We start from the raw sequence: 20467 nt of genomic DNA on the forward strand, positions 1-20467 counted from the left end.
TCTGGAGAATGGTTTTCGGGGAAATGTTATAGAATCCATAAAATAGGAGCCTAAAGCTTTCCAATATACTTCTTTTACTTGTTGCTTTTATCACGGTTTTACCATTATATTGATTTTGAGGATGGCAAAAAATTAAGCACGTTGTATCTCCTTTCTAAAAGACTATGTACGACGGTCACAAATTCATACAATTTCTAAGAAATCGAGGGGGTCTGAATTACCCCCACGGACTTAATAGCCCCGGGTTCTCCTGTATTTCCTATTAATAACTTAAACATATGCTTGGAAATGCTAAGATGAAACAATGAAGAAGTTTCGTTAAATCTGCGGCAACATCTTTCCAGTGGATTATTTTGTCCATATGCAATACGGTGTCTAGAAAACTGAGTGGGGTTACGAAGAACGCGAGGGGGCGCATACAAATTAACGCCCGAGCACCCATATTCTTGTTTACGACGAATGCGATATTCGTTCGAATGCGATTCGAACGAATAAAAAGCACATTTGATTTTGCTGTCGTAAACGGGAATACAAACCACTTTCGAACGAACCTTGCCTTCGTCGTAAACAAGAATAAGGGTGAAGATCTGGACTGTCGATATTACTTTACAGCAAATCGAAAACAAAAACTGCAGAAAGATACGGTGAGTCGCCAGAGTCCGCAGACTGAGTAGATTACCATGAGTTTCCTGAGAGGAAATCGCACATCTTTTTATATGTTCTAGTCGGTCATTTTGAACATGATATGGTGCCCACACTTGTACAGCGTACTTCAGAACACTTCTAACCAGGGCACAGTAAAGTGCCTTTAGTGCGAAGAAGTCAGAAGTCCGCGGTGTTCCGCTTTCAGAAGCCCAGCATTCCGAAAGCCTTAGCAGTTGTTGCGGTGATATGGTCGGAAAAGCTCAACTTCCAAGTCACGGATCGAGTCGACGTTTTCAATTGTTCTTCCTTGTAGGCTGTATTCATAACGTCCTATGCCAAATGAGATACACTACACGGCTTATCTGGGCTGCTTGGAGAAAGCAGCTGACATTGAAGGACAGCTTCCATAGAATAGTTTTGGTTCTAACAAGAACGGAATTAATCAAGTTTTATTCAACAAATATCGTCGGTTAAGCTCTCGATACATCTATCATGCTTTTGATTTCAACGAATCCAGCTCCGCTTGTATTCGCTCCAACTGATTATAAAAATCGACAATTTCGGTACTGTTCAGCTCCAGATTGATTGCCTTTTTGGTGGTTTTCAGTTCCAGTTGACCAAGTGCCAGCTTATCCTTTTGTCGTGGTTCGGAAGACAGTTGAGCTCGCACCTTCCACGAAACATCCGCGAGTTGATTGGATGCTGAGCCCTCGCTACCCCGGTCGCCTTCAGAAGGCTTTAACGAGTCGAGTATTATCTTCGTCGCTTGGATCCAATGTTTAACGAGAATATTGCTCTTATTCTCATCCAGCAGTAGTCGATTGCGTAGATCCGACTGTAAAGTCGAAGGTTTTAACATAAATTTTAGCGAACGCCTCACCAGATACGCTAAAGTTTGCAGGGCTAGTTTGAAATCTTGCTCATTCAATTGACTATCGTTTTGAAGCGTTTCGATGTCGCTTGCGGTGTGCTCCGCTGAAGTCTCGGTCGGATTGTCGATAGTTTTGAACAGGTACTCAGTAAGGTTAGAGAAACATTCATCTGAAAGGCGATCTCGGCACACACTGGTTCCACGGATTAGCCTGGAACAAACAGAAATTAAGCTTCTACAGTGATGGCATTTTCGTTTTTGACTGTGCACTACACCGGTTTAGTCGGTGCTGGATTCATTCAAACTTGGGTGTAATCAGCGTAATCAGTCCATCTTTTTTTGCACTTCCCTGGTGTAGCATCAGGAAAAAACGAGAATGATATAAGTCGAACGTAAAGCTGGTTTAAAATTACATTTCAGTTTCCGTGTACCAGATTGGTTGAGAGGACATGGTTTCTTTTAACCTTACAGTGAACAGCAGTTTTTAATCTAATTGATAAACAACAATATTTTGAATCAAAATATTGATACAGAGATGCCAGGTACTTTTTTCAAATGTCTGCAATAATAATTTTAAGAGTCTGGGAAGAACAAAAAATGTCAGGAAAGCTAGTGTAACCAAAAGCCTTTACATTCAAAAATCTGTAAATATCTGCAACCAAACTAAAAAATCTGCAAATATCTGCAACCAAACTAGAAAATCTGCAAATATCTGCGTCATCGAAAAAATCTGCAGCTTAAATTAAAAATCTGCGAATTTGCAGACTTGTCTGCAAATCTGGCATCTCTGTATTGATATGAATAATCCAGAGACGATGGTATAAATACAGAGACGCTCGGAGAGAATTAAAAAAACTGTGGGCTGGGTACACGTAAGAAGTTCGATTGAAAATTCGTCGAATTAGGAAGTTGCAAACCAAGGAATGTTGAAGTATATGTCAAATTATTCTGACGCATATATTGACACTATACGAATCCTTTGTTTTCAGAGCTCAAACGTACAATACTTATGAGACCAGCGTCTAATATTATGTACCATAGACATGTTCAGGGGATGTAAGCACACATTGGGTTTCTAATAGAGCACTCTAGTTAGAGTGTGGCCAAGACGAGTTTGGCGTATCCAAACGAGCAGAAATCTGACGTATTTCCATTGCGAATGCGTCAAATTTCATGTTCGTTTGGATACGTCATGGCCACACTCTAACTAGAGCGCTCTAGTTTCTAATACATACCATATTTGAGATAAAACATTTTTTTCTTTTCGGCATAGATATTTTTTATTGAAAAGTCTTTTGTTGAAGGTTATAACAAAACATCACTTGCTTGTCTTAAAAATGTCTACGGGCTGCCATGGCGATGGGTGTCGTATATTAAAGGTAGAAAAGGGAAAAACGCGTAAATGGTAATTCAGAAAACTTCTCTTCTAGCAACTACCGACACAGATACCGCAAAATATGATGAAAATTCTACGTTAATTGCGTTGGAAGGCTGGTAGTTTGAGTGTTTGATTCGTCTAAACAGTTTTTATGTTATGGATTTTTCATAACACGGAGTATTGCTACCTAAATTTATATCAATAGTTAGGAATAGATGGCATGTGAAATGTTCGTTTTTGTTAAACATTTAATTATTTTTTTGTTCGGTGTAAATTGTCTAAAACATGTTCAGAATATATTGCAGTTTTCGATTACTTTTTCAATTAACTACCTTTAATCCTATTTTTTTTTCAATTGTAAAAGAACTTTCCTTCAAACGTTGAAAAATGTTTTACTTTTGTCACAGCTGTTATACATCTTTTATCAAAGGTTCATAAACCCGTTTTTTTATTTATATATCCTAGTTCAAAAGTTTGTGTTTCTAAACTAGGACAATTGAAATGTTGTTACAAAAAAATCATCTTTGGTCGAGTGACTAGCTTTACAAATTTTTAAAACACGCGTACTAACTGTAGTGCAATTAAATTGTTACAGATCGATTACCTACGAGCTACAAATAAATAACTTATAAAATCTACAAATTGATATTTTTTAAAACAACTGAACTATCCAAACCATGTGAAGCTTGAGTGTAGTATCAGTCGGAAAAGGTGCGTTAACGATACAACACCTGTCTACTGTGCCTTCCGAGGGAGTTAATTAATTCGATAATATGGTTCGCGACGAGTTCGATCTCAATTTTGAGCTGGCATTGTCTGCTGAATGACGAACTTCTAGTGAAGTATCGTTATGCTGATTGATACATAAGGTCAACTATCAATGGATCGCGATGATATTCCAACGTCCTGTATTGCAGATTTTTTTGAGGATTGATTGAGGTTTACTGTTTTCGCAGCAACATTGATTTGTATCAATATGCTTGTATTTGAAACCAATTCGAGTAACTCAAGACAGACAGCGAGCCTAATCGTACGAGACTGGACGGCAGAGTGTGAATACGAACAGTAACGCAAACAGCAGCTCTGTTGTCTGTAAAGTTAACATTAAGGCACATAGGATAAATTCGAGGCGGAACAATTTGAATTGATAAAGCAAGAGATAACTTATTCCTAATCCGGAAGGAATCGTCAAAAAAACAGATAATATGACCTGCCATCCTGCAATAGAACAAACGTTATTTTATTTTTTATCGGGAGAATGAGCACTTACCATGGTCACTGAGGGTGCCCCTCCGACCGAGAACAACTCGTACGGTCTCGATCAGGCAAAGTGAGATCAGCACGCATGTATCTCTCATTAGACTCGCTTGTGGATAAGGTAGACTCACTGCCTTGAGGGACATCATTCCCAGCTCGCATGCTGCAAACATCCCGAAGTAGAATGAGTTCAAGTAGAGTAAAATCTCATATGTCAAGCTTGGGTTGCCCATTTTGCGCTACTCGCCAGATGTTAATTTTTTCCTTTTTCGAAAATGCTGGCGTTTCGTGCTTCCTACCACTCCGACGATAAGTGAAAACAGGAAGTATGTATATTAGCACCACCCCCACCAGCAGTAAAAGTTACTGAACTGTGGGTGGTGCTTCTAGACTTCACAGAGTATCCAGAACGATTAGTCTACCGCACGAATTGACACTGTAAGAACATTAAATGAGAACCGTATAGTTCAGCTTCCAAGTAAAGCGAAACTTACTGTAAATTAAAATGGATATAACTAGGAAATATAAATCTTTTCAAGAATACGAAAAATACTTGCCCAGTTTTGATGGAAAATGTTTATTTTTAGCACTACATTCTCCGAGGTGTACTAAATAAGAAAACCTACGAGAAGTACTAGATTGTGACAGCTTGTAACCAAAGACGATGGTATTAAATGTAAAGATCCGCGGAGTGACTAAAAGCAATCTGGTTGCACGGTTTATTACAGGGTCCGGCAGTTTACACCAACCGACATAACCCTACAAAATGAGCCGGATGAACTTCGTTTGGCAATTCTCGGTGGTTTGTTTACATGGGAGTTACGCGAGTCGCCGAATGTAACAGATAAGCTCCCGTTGCACTCGCACTCACGCAACGGATAAAGTAAAACCACCGAGAATTGTCAAACATGAACTTCATTCATCATGAGTTCATTCGTGTCGTCATCTTGTAGAACTCAATTTAGGGCCCATATTATTGACCCAAATCAAAATTCGTCGCAATGTCAATTGACGATAGGTTCATCCGGAGTGTTCATTTGTGTTTACATTTTGCTAGCGTTGCCAATTTTATTTTGTTTTCACCACCCAATGTGGCTACACCACATCGCTTTCACGCGTGCTGTCCGACTTCGTTACCGCTCAGTCGGACTTAAACTAAAGGCAAGTTTACAGTTCGGAAAACGTGTCACAGGATTTGGGTCCCTGTGTATTTTAAATGGAACTCGGGATTTCAAATCTCGGGACGGGAAATAAGTGTACACAAAAATGACAGTTTTCCTGAAGTGTAAACCCAACCGCGGGAAACATCACGGAATTTTAAAACTCTCCACACAGAAATCCGGCCGGGAACAATTCAACACAAATTGTTTCCGACGGGGAAAATAGTATTTTTATAAGGTTTGCAATTTGCTGCAAGTTTGATACTGTTTCTATTTTTAAGAAGCAGCAGAGTTTTTGGTTTGACAGTTTGGAGAGATCTCGTCGGGAAATTTTCCCTGATCAAATCCCGACGAAAACCCCGTGCGAAATCGCGTGAGCCATTTCCCGAACTGTAAACTAACCTTAAGGATAGCCCCTATGTTTGAGTAAGCCGGGCAAACGAGTGGATCACAGGTTCGCTTGCTTCCGACAGTTTATTGAAAATACCAACCTAATAAAAAAAATATACACGAACTTGAACCCATATAGTGCAACGATTCCACATATTGTTTGGATGATACCTAGGGGCAGATCACTTGTGATGCATTTTTAAAAATCAGCAAAATTAAATGCATTTCTTTCCATCAAAATAGAAATTCGTAATGTATTTTGCGTTGCGTGCAATGTATTTTGCGTTGCGTGCAAGACGTCAAAACCCTACAAAAATTAGCCCTACATTCAACAAAACGTCGAACAAAGTGAATCAGCGTAGGACCAAATACAAATTAAATACGCCAAGGTCCCATACAAATGCATCTTCAGTTTTTGGCTCACCAAGGAGGCTAATTTTACTACCCAATGCATCCGTTTTCTCTTGACAGTTCACAATTGTTAAAAATAATTAAAACTGGCAACGATATCTAATCCAAGCAAACTGCTTGTTTTCATTTTTATTTTAATGTAGAATACATTTAAGCTTTCAATATAGGGGTCCCGTTTCAAAATATCGGCTGCGGCGCCGCGTCAGATTTTGAACGTTAATAACTTTTATCATACTTAACAGAATGATTTGATTTTTAGACCAATTTGTTGAAAATATGTTCCTCTATGCTGTATTAAAATTTGAAGTATGTATAACATGCACTAATAACAAAAAATTATGTTTTGAAAAATCTTTCGAAAACGACTCGGAAAAGTGAAAATTTTCAGCCCATCCCGCACAGAGCCGTCACTTTGGTAGACCAACCGAACAATAAAATAATGAAAAGTTTATATATAGGTCCACTACATGTTTGTTCCTATGATTATTCGCATTGGGTTGCTTGACGAGAGCAGTTGGTGGGGGAAAGACGGCATATTCCTTTGGTTAGGCCATTAGAAGCCGGACGGAAAGGAAAGGCTCATGCACGGCACGAGAACGAGCGAGAAAGCGATAGTAGTGCATATTAGCGCGATTATAAAAATATCTGTCGGTCAGTTTTTCTCATCATTCGTATTCGTTCAAGTTCAAGCACTAGCAAGCAGCCAGTCCACCGGAGGAAAGCAGTTGGCGATGACGACGGTCGGAAAAAGTGCCCCAGCTACTGGTGACTCATCGCAACGCGATCAGGAACTGTCGCCCTGCAAGAATTTCGCCGCAACTAAAGGGCAACAGAGCAACTAATCTGTAGGATATCGTTCCAGCGTCTGGGCCGTGAGATTGTGCAGGACTGCAAAGTCGAGCTAAGCTCAGTCGTAATGATGCCCCGAGAAGCCAACGATGCCTACTTGGTCGGTTTGTTCGAGAATGCAAAATAGTGCGCCAAGCGCATAACTTTTAGGCCAAATACATTAAATTGGCTCAACGTGTCCGCGGGGAGTGCGTCTGAATTATGCTCCCGCAATAAAACAACGGTTCTTTACAGGACCAATTAATTGTGTTCTAATAAGAGTTAAACTGAAATTTACATTTTATGGTGTATAACAAATAATTTTCAGAAAGCTATATATGAAATACGATGTGTGGAACGAAAGAAAGAGAATTTAAATTATCCTCTCTCGCTCGTTTTCGTGCACTGCTTTTCCATTCCTTTCTGCTGCTAATACCATCATAACTAAAACGAATGTGGATGTTCCCCCACCATCCCATGGCCAGTATCAGCGCTAACAAATAAGACAAAAGAAATTAAATTTGTGAAAATCTTTTCCTTCCTTCTTTTCAAATCTGCAACATTCTTTGAAAATATTGTTGGAATGTTGTTATTGAAAAACTGAACATGCAAGTTTGCTAGCACTGGCCACTAGATTGAAGGCGATGGAAAGACAGAATATTCGTTTTGGTTATGCTAGTATTGGTAGCCGAACGGAAAGGAAAGGGACAGGAATGGCACGAAAACGAGCGAGAGAGCGATAGTAGTGCTTTCTCGTGTTTTCATATATGAATATTGGTCGGTCAGTTTTTCTCATCATTCGTATTCGTTGAAGCACTAGCAAGCAGCCAGTCTACCGGAGGAAAGCAGTTGGCAATGATGACGGTCCGCAAAAGTGCCCCAGCTACTGGTAGCCCATCGCAACTAACTACCGATCAGGAACTGTCGCCATGCCAGTATTTCGCCCCAACTAAAGGGCAACGGAGCAACTAATCCGCTGGATAACATTCCAGCGTCTGGTTCGTAAGGTTGTGTGTTACTTCAAATTCGAGCTACGCTTACAAAACTCAGGCGTAATGAAGCCAGTGATGCCTACTTGGTCGGTTTGTTGAGGATACAAAATAGAGCGCCAAGTACGTAACTTTCTCGCAAAAGAAATCAAACTGGCTCACAGTGTCCGCTGGGAGTGGGCGTAAATTACAATAAAAGCAACGGTTCTTTTCAGGACCAATCAATTGCGTTCTAGTGAGAGTTAAACTGAAACTTTCATTTTAAGATGTGTAACAAATTTTCAACAAGCAACATAATACGTTGTGTGGAAAGAAGTAGCTTGCACAGGGAACAAAAATTTAAATTATCCTCTCGCTCGTTTCGTGCACTGCTTTTCCATTCCTTTCTACTGTTATTATCAGAATTACCAAAACGAATGTGCGTGTTCCCTCACCATCCCTCTAGTGATCAGTGTTGCTTCAATTGCATGTGTTTAAGAGAAACTATCATGCTAAATATATCCAACGATCCAGCGCATCACGATCAAACCCAAAGCCGATACCAAAGGTTCTTTTCAGAACCACCATTATTACCATAGAGAATTATTTGAAAATTTCCCATTCAAACGTGATTCTGTTGAATATTATTAGATTTAAATTAACGTCTCGAATTGAAATCACGACGCTCCGGTTACTTAACCAAATTACACAATGTTCGCACTAATGATTCAGAAATATGACCAGGAATCTTCTATTAGATTTGTAAGTATATATAATTTACATGAATAAAGAAAAATTGATTTTCAGGAATCAATTATTATCTGTTCTGCCATTGGCCAGTACTATGCGACTTCCTCATGCTAACAATTCATTTCATCGTTAGCCATCTCCCTCACCAAGGCCAACAACGCCAACAAAAACGGTCCTTTTCAGGACCACCATCATTTTTGTAAAGAATAATTTGAAATATTCCTCGCCCAAATCACCTTTTGTCCGAAAATTCCAATGAGTATCAACATATTTGAAGAACGGGTTCCTTATGTATTCTACATCTCTCTGGTTATGTCGCAGACATTACCCACCCATCTTTTTGACGCAACATTAGCATTTTGCAGAAAAAAATGTAGTTTTCATTATTTGTGTGGTGAATTTAAAAATTAAACTTAATTTCTTAAGCTTGAACATAATCCCGCCATGTAGTCAAGGCACGATGCTTGGACGAAATTAATCATGTATAATAATACATGATAAACTACCCAGCAAGGACAGGAACTGTCCATTTTTACCAAACCTGTAACCTGGCTGGTTTACAAATAAAGATTTTGACATCACTCATTTTCAACCTGGATTTCTTTGTGAACCGGTAAAATACATGGCATTTTGGAAACTGTAATATTGGTAATTGTTCCGAATCGCAGCATTTTCGAAAATGGTTGTTTTTAATTGTTTTAAATTACTTATTTTAGGAAACACCTAATGTTCCACCTAACTTATGCTGTATTATGCCCCAGAAAGTGCTTCTTGTGTGCTATCTAAACCTAACCCCTATATTTGAGTATATCGAGCAAATAAGTCGATCACGGACACTATCTTAACTGTTACAACTTAGACTTATGTTTGCAATAAAAAAAAGTTTAAATTCAAGCGTAGAAAACTGTTCAAACGAGTCTCGCAGACTTTCGGAAATTCTTATACGTTTTTCGCAATGTGAATTTCCAAAGTTGGTACCTTTCCGCTGAACGTGAGTCTATACAATTACACTTCTGGAGGAAATCTGCTCCGTACTAGTGATGGTACCCGAAATATTAATTCTTAGTCCGAAGATTTGGACGAAATCAAAACACAATCGAAATTAAATGTCAAAATTTTTCAAACATCTTAGCAGTTTCCTCAAAGTATGCTGTCACTCTGACAGTGTACCTTTATCGCTGTACCTGGGTTATAAAATGTGTCCTCGAAAAATTATCAGAGCATTCCGTATTAACATATTTGTATTTGGTAGGACGTTTGCTAAACAAACTTTTCTACGAGAGAGTGCAAAGTTGATGCAAAAATGGAAATAAAATGCATTTTTTGTAATTTGGTGCAAATTTGTTATATATTTCTAGAGTGATCTGCCCTTAGGATGATACCCTGAACATCGTATGATATAAGAGCCTAACGACCTCGTTAGGCTCTTATATCATACGATGTTGATTAGGGCATGAATTCGGTTTGGAAAATTACACGGAGCACTTGCATTACCTAGGAAATTTTAAATCTATGAATGCATCTCCCTCCAGCGAAAAACGAAAGAGAGGGAGTTTACAGTCGGGATTCGCTGGTTGGACACTTTTTAACTGGACCGCTTTTTAGTTGGACCTCCGCTAGTTGGACCATTGTCCAACTAAAAAGCATCTGGACGTCAAAATCTCATGTCAAATTGACTTTGACAATCTATCTAACAATCTAATGTCTTCTTTGGAGAGTTTTTGACATTTGTCAGTTGGTCCAACTAGCCATAATTAAATTCGTTTTATAAAGCTACCAGTACACTGTTTGTAATAACGTCAAATATTTGACATCTTTCGTGAAATAAATTTGAACTGCTGTGTACTGGATCTTCAAATATTTGATCAAACACAATTTGCCAAATTTTTCATTCGTGTTTGTCAAAGCGATTATTTGTCTATTTGTCAAACAGTGTACTGACCACTTTGTCAAAACTTCAAACAGCGTAACGCTGCAGTTTGTCAAACTTGTCGATGGAGAAGTTTGTCAAACTTGTTGATGGAGAAGTTTGTCAAACTTGTTAATGGAGAAATTTGTCAAATTTGTTGATGGAGAAGTTTGACAAACGTGCTTTGCTCATTCAGGATAGCAAAATGCGCCGTACGCGAAACTGATTTGTTTTGACAGAATTTGTTGTCAAAACGAAAAAAAAAGTTAAGGTTTGAAATTCGGCTGATTGATTGATTGTTTTATTTACGTGACTTTAAATAATAGACCTTTCTCGTAAAAAAGTTTTATATGCTGGATCGCTTTATTTTTTATTCCCGATTCGTTACTGCATATTGCCGCGATGATTTGGTACCTCTAACTATTGAAAAAATCAAAAATAATGCGAAGTGCTTGTTTAACCCCATATTCTGATTACCTAACTTGCCTTGTTTCCCCATCATTTCACACCATTTGGATGAATTTCCAGTGGTTAATACTAAAATTAGGTTATAAAGATGCCAGATATGCATATATATTAGAAGCTCTGCAGATTTTGCAGTTTCGCTGCAGATTTTTTGCAGATTACGTTTATTTCGCAGAACAAAACATATACCAGCTAATTTTAACCAGTCTTCAATGTTTTTGATCATTTAAAATATCGACACACTACATTTTTGCTTCAAGTTTATTGAAGATTTTTGTGACAATCTACAGACTTTTATATTTCCACTTTTGGCTATTGTATAAAGGAAACTGGCATCACTGATGATAAAATAATTCATTCATCTTGTCAAAAGCCTTATTTTTCCCGTCTTTCGATGCACATAGAAAAAAAAATTGTTAAAAGTTAGTGTCTGCTCTAAGCAAAAACAACCAACACATGCTGTTAAGTTGAAAGTAAAACTTTCAACCTAAACAAAAATAATTATTAAAAAAGTTTAGGCTATTGAAGAATACTGATAAAAATAAGCTTTATTTTAAAAATAAAAGCACGTGTAGGTTGTTTTTTTCCTACGAGCGACAAACTTATTTCGACCGACAATTTTTTACTGTGCATGTTGTTTGAAAGAAAATCAAAACATGTTTTGGTTATCAGATGATAAGTAAATAAGTTTCTCCGTTACCAGTAGCCGCTATGGAATGCTAGAGGAACCAGTTAGATGGAACCAATTCGTGCTACTTCCCGTGCTTGAAGGCACTAGGACGGTCGTTTATTTAATTATTCAGAGTAAGTTATTGCTTCGTGGGATCTACAAGTTTTCATAGATAAACTAACTAAATGTGGTTTGAACAGATACGAAGTACTTCGATTTTTACTGTCGAACCTACGCTGGTGGCATGACGAGTACAACTTCGACGGCTATCGCTTCGATGAGATTACTTCAATACTGTACCACTCACGTGGTATTGGCGATTGCGGTTCATACATTGACCATCGGCGCCGGATGAAAAACGCATTGGCATATCGCACGATCATGCATCGGTAGGCGATAAAACAATTTATTCCTGACTGATGGATAAGGATATGTACACAAATATGTCGACAACTTCAGCACCGAACATGATCATCGATCGCGGGATAAGTCTACGCTTGCCACCATTGGCAATGACAAGTTGTTGAAATACTGATTCCTTAACAATTTTGATCGTACCATGAACCACACCGAAGAGTGTTTCCTTTGGCTAGACTGCCTATCGGTGTATGTTAACGCAAACATGAGGACGACAAGGTTGACGTTTTTCAACAGCACAATTTATGGTTCGTGTTTCACTTCCATTACAGCAAAAGTTTCTCCGATTTTCGCATTGGCGTAGATTTGTCCGGCAACTACAAAACAGTGCTCTGCACAGACGATGAACAGTTTACAAGATTTGACAGGATTGATAAGAATGTAGGGCATTGTACATTCCAGGAAGGACGGGCGAGCAGAAGAAATATGCAAATTCTATTTCATCGCGAGATCATTTTGGAAGCGATAGTTGTCTAGTTCAAGTTGGCAGGGAAAAACAACGGCGATTCGGAATGATATTTGTTGTTTGCATAGAGTAGATTTTTGTTTTATCACAGAGATAATAGTTATTAATATATTGTGATTAATTACAATTAGTAAATTGTTTGAATAATCGTTTTTATCTATGGAATCTAACAGCAGTACTCATTTTGTCATGACGGTAATGGACCTTCAGTACAGATGTTAAGATTAGGACAAATTTTTATGGGTTTCAGTAGTTGGATAGATAGTCTGTACTATTGAAATATAGCTTTAGAAATAAGCGGGTAAATTTTTGTCGCAGCGTATTGTTGGTTATTCAGATCAGATGGGCAGATGGTTATTCTCGTGCCCACGAGTCCAAGCCCAAAAATCTAGTGATTCTTGGCATTATTGGTAATTATGAATGCATTGAAATGATTTTTAGAACGAATCTATCGCTTTCTATCAAGCGAAATGAAGATGAAATACCAGCAGCAGCTCAAATCTTGTTATCCTGGATGTTCCTGCTATCATTCGTTTCTCGTCAGGTCCACGCGATTCACTTATCATACATTCAGTTCCAAAACATTTTCAGGTATGAATCGTTCATAGTGACTATCAAGCTTGCAGACATATTGATTATAATCTCTAGAAGAAGCAAAGTGCTTCTCCCTATTGAGCAGCATTTATTAATGATATGAGATAAACATTCGGTCAAAACCCATTCCGGAACCGGTTCGGAGTTCTGTATGGATTCCAGTTCAAATCCAACGACCTATTCCGATCGAGCGCGGAATCGGTTGTTGCATTTGAGCTGGATTCCGAATAGTTTGAATCAGTAGAATGTGTTGTGAGTGCACTGGTATTAATCTGCGAAACCAACGAGATTTTCCTGAACAGAAAAACATAATTATTGCGCACTCAGAATAGATATGGACAAATTCAACCAGGACGAAAATTTTATCGCCGGTAACGTTTGGTTCACTTATTATCGGACAAGGACTAGACATCGTATCTGCCTGCATTTCGGGGAGAATAGAGTATTGTTATGGCAATAGTAGGTTTGTTCCAGTACACGGAAGTTGCTCCGGAGCAAGCAGGACCAAAAAATACTTGCTCCTTTTTACTCCGATTTGCTACCAGAAAGACAAAAAAGAAGAAGACAATACAGGAACGATTTTCTCCGCTTGCTCCGGAGTACTTCCAGGTTCTATTGATACTAGAACAAACCTAGTATAGTCTCAATATTTTGCATTTTTTAAATTTATGCGCTCAAAAAATGTATTGTGCATCTTCTCTGCCGGTTATTAAATTATTTTTTACGGAGTAAAACGATGATTTATTTATCTGGACAATCGTTTATGTAGGGCACAGGAAGGTATGCTTATAGCGTTAGCATAAAAAATATTGGTTGCACCCAAGTTTGGCATTATGTTTTTATAGTAATCTCAGAATTTTTAATTCATATGCACTGTGCAGTTCTATGTACTAGTTTGGCCAAGGGTTTGCACTTTTTGTCAGAATTGTACAAAAGTGTTCCTTTGAATCTGATATTTCTACTTGCATGCTCAATTAGAACTTCCCCGGTACGCTACAGGAACTTCCGCGATGCACGACAACTCCGAATTTCTATTACTCCCTAAATGCATGAATTTCGTTTTTCGGGATAGATGCGATATATACCTCTCATAGAGGCTTTATATCACAAAATTCGGTATATTGGCAAATGGCAACAGTATGCGTTTAAGGGTTACGTACAGCAGTGTTAAGCTCCTCCGGCATTCGACAGGTAGATCAGTCAGGTTGAGCACCGCTGAAAACTCTACGAATCATGCAATCGGAATATTATCAAATGAGGCTAGCGATATGCATGTAAATCAGATTTTGTTATTTTAAGAGTAGTGAATTTAAATCATCAACTTGGTAATCATTATTGTATTTGTTTGTCGTCGCAGCCACCTTACAACAGAGTGGCGATGATAAATTCAGCTGGAGCCAGTACTAATATTAAGATGCAACATTCAAGAAACCTGCTTGCAGCAAATCAATTGGAACCAGTCAATGTAAATGCAAGCAATCGGTGCAAATCCGCCAGGCTGTTATTCTGCGTTTTCCCTGGTTTGCTACAAGCAGGTTTCTCGCATCCTACTATCAGCCTCAACTCCAGCTCAGCTTCACTTGGCCACTTTGCCGTTAGGCTTGGAACCTGACTCATTTTCGTCTCACGCCGAACCACATTCTATTCACTACAGATCAAACTGTGTTCGATTGGGGACAATTGTTTCGGTTTGTCCAATAAGTATTAAATTTTGTTCAACTCGAGTACCATGAAAAGTCAAAAAATAAAATTTGACAGTATGATATTCACTCGGTTTGTTTATAGTCATTAATGAATAATGTACCGCGTTTCACCACTTCATCTGCAGTGTTGCCGATAATTTAATCAGAAATATAGAACACAGTGCTGCCGAAACGGATATTTAGTGTCCCACCATTCTTGATTTGGTGAAAAAAATATTCAACATTCTTGCAATTTTCAATTTTCAAAAAATCATAAAAAAGTCAAGAAACGTTTTAAAAATCTATTCTCAAGAGAATTGTTCTTAAAAAAGTAAACTCTTTTGATTAAAAATAAGAAAAATAGGGGTTAGGTCTGACAAGAAAGGTCTATTCATTCGCCACGTTAAAAAAAATCGGCGCTATTTTGGTATTGTTGGTATTTGTCTTTCCAGGAAAATCATGCGTCAAATAAATCGGAGAAGTACAAACTATTTGAATTCAATTGTTTGATACATGCTGAAAAGTAAGCAAATGCCATTTCTTTTGAATCCTTTCCGATAGTTCACCAAGAATCAGCTGCTCTTGAAAAGCATATAGCAGTTGAGTATACTGCAGTCTTGCGTGGTATTATTGTCGAATGTATCTAGTTGAATTCTACATCCTGGTCGGACCGTAGCCTGGGTTGACTATTGTTATTTTATCATAAAGTACTGAATGAGCTCATGGAAGTCGAGATGATGAAGAGTCTGTCGATAGCGATTCCATCGAATCCATCAAACGGAACCTGCGTCTGGCGCTGGATATTTACGCTACTAATGTTGGTGCGCCAAATACTACCCAATAAACGCGTACACTATCCTCACCACTTGCCAAAAACATGCTCAGGAAAAATTGCTCAAGTTGCCCGGTGTTGTGCTTGGTAGCTTTAACAATTTGGGAACGAGAAAGTTGTTTTAGCTTCGGCAAATCGCCTCTCCTTCGTCCGTCTCCAGATCTCTCAAAACCTCTGTCGAACCGTTTGTGTTTGTTTTTGTTGCTCTTTGCTCATGTGGTACACCCCACTTTGCTGATGCTTGAATGTTTGGCTGCATATTTTACAATAGTACATCTTTTTCAGGTATTAGAAGCCTTGCATTTGGCCACATATGTGTTATACTTTTTACCACAATCGCGACAATCGAACAGTTTCCCGGTGGCATGCAACTTCTCGTGCAGTCGGAAACTTTTCGCCGATCGGTAGACCTTGCTACATACTCGACATTTGTGCTCGAGCAGCATGTCGACTTCGCGTCCTATACCATTATCTGGTTGTGTTGGGTTCGCAGGTGCACCGTCAGATTGTAGGATTGAGTGAACCCTCGGTCGCAGTATTCGCACACGTACGGAGTTTTCCCGGGTATGCAACCTGACGTGTATCTTCAGCGTTATCGATTGAGAGAATGTTTTCGAACAGTGGGGACACATTTGAAGGACTTTTCACCTGTAACAGTAAACAGTATATAATTGGAATTTACAGAAAAGAAAATCAGTAAAACCTTAACCTACTCGTGTGCCATCGAATGTGCGTCGTCATCAGGTACTTGTCCGCAAACTCTTTATTACAATATGGACATCGGTTCCGAACGGGTAATAAACGATCCTTCTTTAGCGGCAAACCATCAGATCCCTTTTCTCCCTTCGAACTATTTTGTTTCATCTTGTGATCCGGATCCATAAATCGACGAAAACACTCTACAAATCACCCATTTCTACTTTTTCCTCTCCCAACCCCCTAATAACGTAAATCTTCCCGTTCTCTCCCTTGATGCGCATTTCGGTTTTTAATTCCAAAGGAAAATGTTTAATTCATCAGCATCTTCCGCAGCTTTCGAAAATAATTAGCTGCTGTATGAGGGTTCGGCGGCATTTGTAACATGTAATGTAGTTAGATTGCACTAGCGAGGCAATGAAGAAATTTGGCATCGTCAGGGTGCACCTGATTTGTTCCTTTCGTTCTCCCGTAACGGCAAGCACGCGCCGAAAGAGTGCTCTACATAGACCAGCGCAGAAACCACACCTGTCGGAGCCTGGCCATTTAACTGTAAATGTGAGAAAGTACATAAACAAGTGAGGGAAAAATGCAACTAAAATCCATACCGTGTTCATCGCCGTTTTGTATGTCCAACAATACAAGAGGATTCAATTTTTTCAAATTCCCGTTCTAATCATTTTTTGTCCAATTGAAGTCTGCCTAAACTTTTTTGGGGTAGACCTTGTCGCTGTAGAGTTCTATGCAATTCCTTTCACACACACTAATTGGGGTTTTGTTTTCCTCCAGCTGACATATATAAAACTCGGCCAATTTAAACGTTCGAAATAGCTTGCCTGAAGTATTTATAATGGTGTTGAAATGCTCTGTGTCGCTATAAAACTTATTCAGGAGACGTACTGTGTAGATATCTGACGTTTGAAATACGCACACCAAGATCTCGCAATTTTATACTACCGCCCTCCCCTTAACCCCAGGAGTGGTTTGTTTTCCTCCCAATCCAAACGTCAAAACAGCACAGTACCAACGCAGCTGGATAAGCCTATACTGGTTGGTCAGGTTCCATCATAAAAAAAATCCGACCGAAAAGCTATTTTCGATTTGTTTTCCTCCACCTGTGGCTGGTGGAAGAAAACAAATCGTTAAATAACTACAGAATTATTGAAAGTTTCGATAATAGAGCATGCAGAGTTTCCAGTTACATCAAATTGATCGGAATTCGAGCAAAATTGGATTGAGATTGGATAAATTTGTTGATTTTTTTTCAAATATTTTAGCAATACTCGATGTGATAGAAAATTGTTTAAATTATCTAAAATTGCCGAAAAAATGAAAATTCCTGCAAAATCGAACGGAATATAACAATTATTCTGAAGTGACGTTCCCCTCGGTAAATATGATAAGTCGGTATATCTAGCAACACTGACGCTGGGTCTCAGTAAAGTTCAGCCTGAAATGAGCCGGCATTCTGGCTGGTTCAAACTACACTGAGAAACAAAAACATGCATAGTTAGCATACTTTCTATTCCCGTCTCTTTTCTTCTGCTGTAATTTTCATGCATAAACTTCTAGTAAGCATTCAATGAGTGGATAGACCGAATATGTCCAATGCATACAATTTACAGCAGAAGAAAAAAGATAGAAAAGTATGATATCGATGCATAAATAAAATTCTGCGTGTTGTATCCCAGCTCCAGTGACACAACCAATTCCAACTAAAATCGGTTGCGTCCACGTATATGGCATCACTATACCATTTGTATTGAACTGACATAAGTCAACATCTCAGCGGGCACACAAATTATGGGCCCCACTGACAGTTCAAATTGTTCTGCTCGTTTTGCTCGAAGCTTGATTTTCACTGGTGAGATACCGCACGGCATGACTCAATTTTTAGACATTTGTTAAAAAGCGAAAATATTGGACAGCTAATTGAAGAAATGTGTTGTTTTGGACATGTCGGTGAATAACAAAAGCTTTACACTATGGTGCACCAACAAATTAAAAGAACTCGACCATCACAAAATTGTGTCGAATGAAATCGATTATGTTCATTGTGGATCGACCCTAACGCGACGTTTTAGATGTTGGCTTTGAAATCATGGCGGCATAGCAGATATCTGGTTGTGTCACTGTCACTTATCCTAACGGAACGGTGATGTTCCGTTGACGTTGACGGAAGCTAATGTATCGTCTGAATCGTCCTTAACTGGGTTGCCATTTTTCATTTACTGCATAATACACGCAGAAGAATCAGATCTTTTTGAATCAACAAAACGTTTAGTTGAATCTAAAACGTGGCGAATGACTGTTTCAAATTGAAATGGGCGTTTTTCGTAACATGTATTTGGTTTAGTTCAACAAATACTTCTGTTTACATTTTAAATAGAAACATTGTTGAATCAAAATAAAATTTGTTAGATCTAACTGATCCCTTTGTTAAAAATCAACAGAATCTTTGTTTAGTTTCAACTAAATTTGAGTTGTTCTCTCCTTTGGTTAATACAAAAGATTTGTTTATGTTACTTCGAACTTGTTTGTTCGGTTAAACTTATCATGATTTTGTTGTTTCAAACGATATATTTGTTGAAACTACTGAAACGCCAACAAATGAATTTGTTGGTAATTTCAACCAACAGTATTGATTAAATCAAACCTGAATCTTGTTTGTCACTATATCAAATTTTGTTTATTTTTACTAATTTTTTTCTGCGTGTATTTTGTACAGAACATTTGCATCAACTTGAATATTATATCATGTCTTATAAAATATATGTGCAAAAATGTTAATTTACAAATGGGGAGAAAATTTATATATATATATATATATATATATATATATATATATATATATATATATATATATATATATATATATATATATATATATATATATATATATATATATATATATATATATATATATATATATATATATATATATATATATATATATATAAAAATTTATATATATATATATATATATATATATATATATATATATATATATATATATATATATATATATATATATATATATATATATATATATATATATATATATATATATATATATATATATATATATATATATATATATATATATATATATATATATATGTATATATATATATGACATCAAAGATTTTTAAGTTTAATTAAATATATTTTATTTGAATTTAAAATATACAACTTAACTTAGAACTAAACATAAAATTACACATAAAAAAGAATAAGTACGTGAATCTTACATATATTACAATGATTGAAAGTGGTTTATCCCTAACGTGCCTCTTCCTTTATTCTACAAAACACAGTGATCCCTTGGTGTTCAATCATGTAAACATTTTAAATAAATTTACTTACCATGCAAAGCCTTCAAAATATGCTATGCAAATCTTGAATTTAATATTTCTGCATGTTTTTGCGCTGCCATGTTTCCTCAAATTACTGTTGTGTAAAAGTCAACTTATTTTTAAGTGGTTTCACACTTAATGTTGCTGAAATTGATTTAAATTTGATGACAGTCGATCATGCCATCGCGTAGGACACTTCTTTTAAATTTAATTTTATTAAAGTGCAAAAGGAAAATTTTTAAGTTTTCGATATGGCTTGCAACTTAAGTCTTATGAGTGGAATCTCTTCGTAAATAAGTGCACATTATTTACAGTGATGAGACAAACATTTACGACTCAATACGCATACACTTAAAATTTAATTGCGATGACACTTTGTGTTGCAGAAATTGTCAAAAACATGGATTTCATGGGTAAAGCGCGATTCAGACGATACATCAACTTCCATCAACGTCAACGGAACGTCACCGTTCCGTGCCGTTGATGTTGTGTGTGAATGCCTCCATTTAGCTGCATGTAACTTATCCTGACGGAACGGTGACGTTCCGTTGACGTTGACGGAAGCTGATGTATCGTCTGAGTCGTCCTTAACACATTTATAATTTAATACGCTTACACTTAAAATTTAAATGTGATGACAGGCAATCATGTGATAAGGCGGCACACTTATTTTTGAAGTGTAATTCTCGCGTGTTTTTTGTAAACGGCCAATAAGCATGCTG

The 20467-nt window shown here is 37.6% G+C and overlaps 2 protein-coding genes across 4 annotated transcripts; both read right to left on the reverse strand.

Moving 5' to 3' along the window:
* Window positions 1-1057: 1057 nt before the first annotated feature.
* LOC131684835 (COMM domain-containing protein 10) lies at window positions 1058-2046 on the reverse strand. 3 transcript variants are annotated; one of them, XM_058968040.1, is made up of 3 exons: window positions 1948-2046; window positions 1790-1865; window positions 1058-1727 (listed from the first exon to the last, which is right to left on the reverse strand). In XM_058968040.1, exons 2-3 carry the CDS (start codon window positions 1813-1815, stop codon window positions 1136-1138), a joined length of 618 nt encoding a protein of 205 aa, XP_058824023.1. In that variant the 5' UTR covers window positions 1816-1865; window positions 1948-2046; the 3' UTR covers window positions 1058-1135. The 3 variants fall into 3 exon arrangements, with proteins under 3 accessions (XP_058824023.1, XP_058824024.1, XP_058824022.1); XM_058968041.1 differs by having other exon boundaries at window positions 1930-2025; XM_058968039.1 differs by lacking the exon at window positions 1790-1865 and having other exon boundaries at window positions 1930-2046.
* Window positions 2047-2775: 729 nt separating this feature from the next.
* On the reverse strand, window positions 2776-4726 carry LOC131684837 (transmembrane protein 216-like). The gene is made up of 3 exons (XM_058968042.1): window positions 4646-4726; window positions 4165-4587; window positions 2776-4112 (listed from the first exon to the last, which is right to left on the reverse strand). The coding sequence occupies exons 2-3, from the start codon at window positions 4382-4384 to the stop codon at window positions 3919-3921; spliced, it is 414 nt and encodes a 137-aa protein (XP_058824025.1). The 5' UTR covers window positions 4385-4587; window positions 4646-4726; the 3' UTR covers window positions 2776-3918.
* Window positions 4727-20467: the final 15741 nt, after the last annotated feature.

The sequence above is a fragment of the Topomyia yanbarensis genome, chromosome 2, assembly GCF_030247195.1.
Source record: "Topomyia yanbarensis strain Yona2022 chromosome 2, ASM3024719v1, whole genome shotgun sequence".
NCBI classification, from domain to species: Eukaryota; Metazoa; Arthropoda; class Insecta; order Diptera; family Culicidae; genus Topomyia; species Topomyia yanbarensis.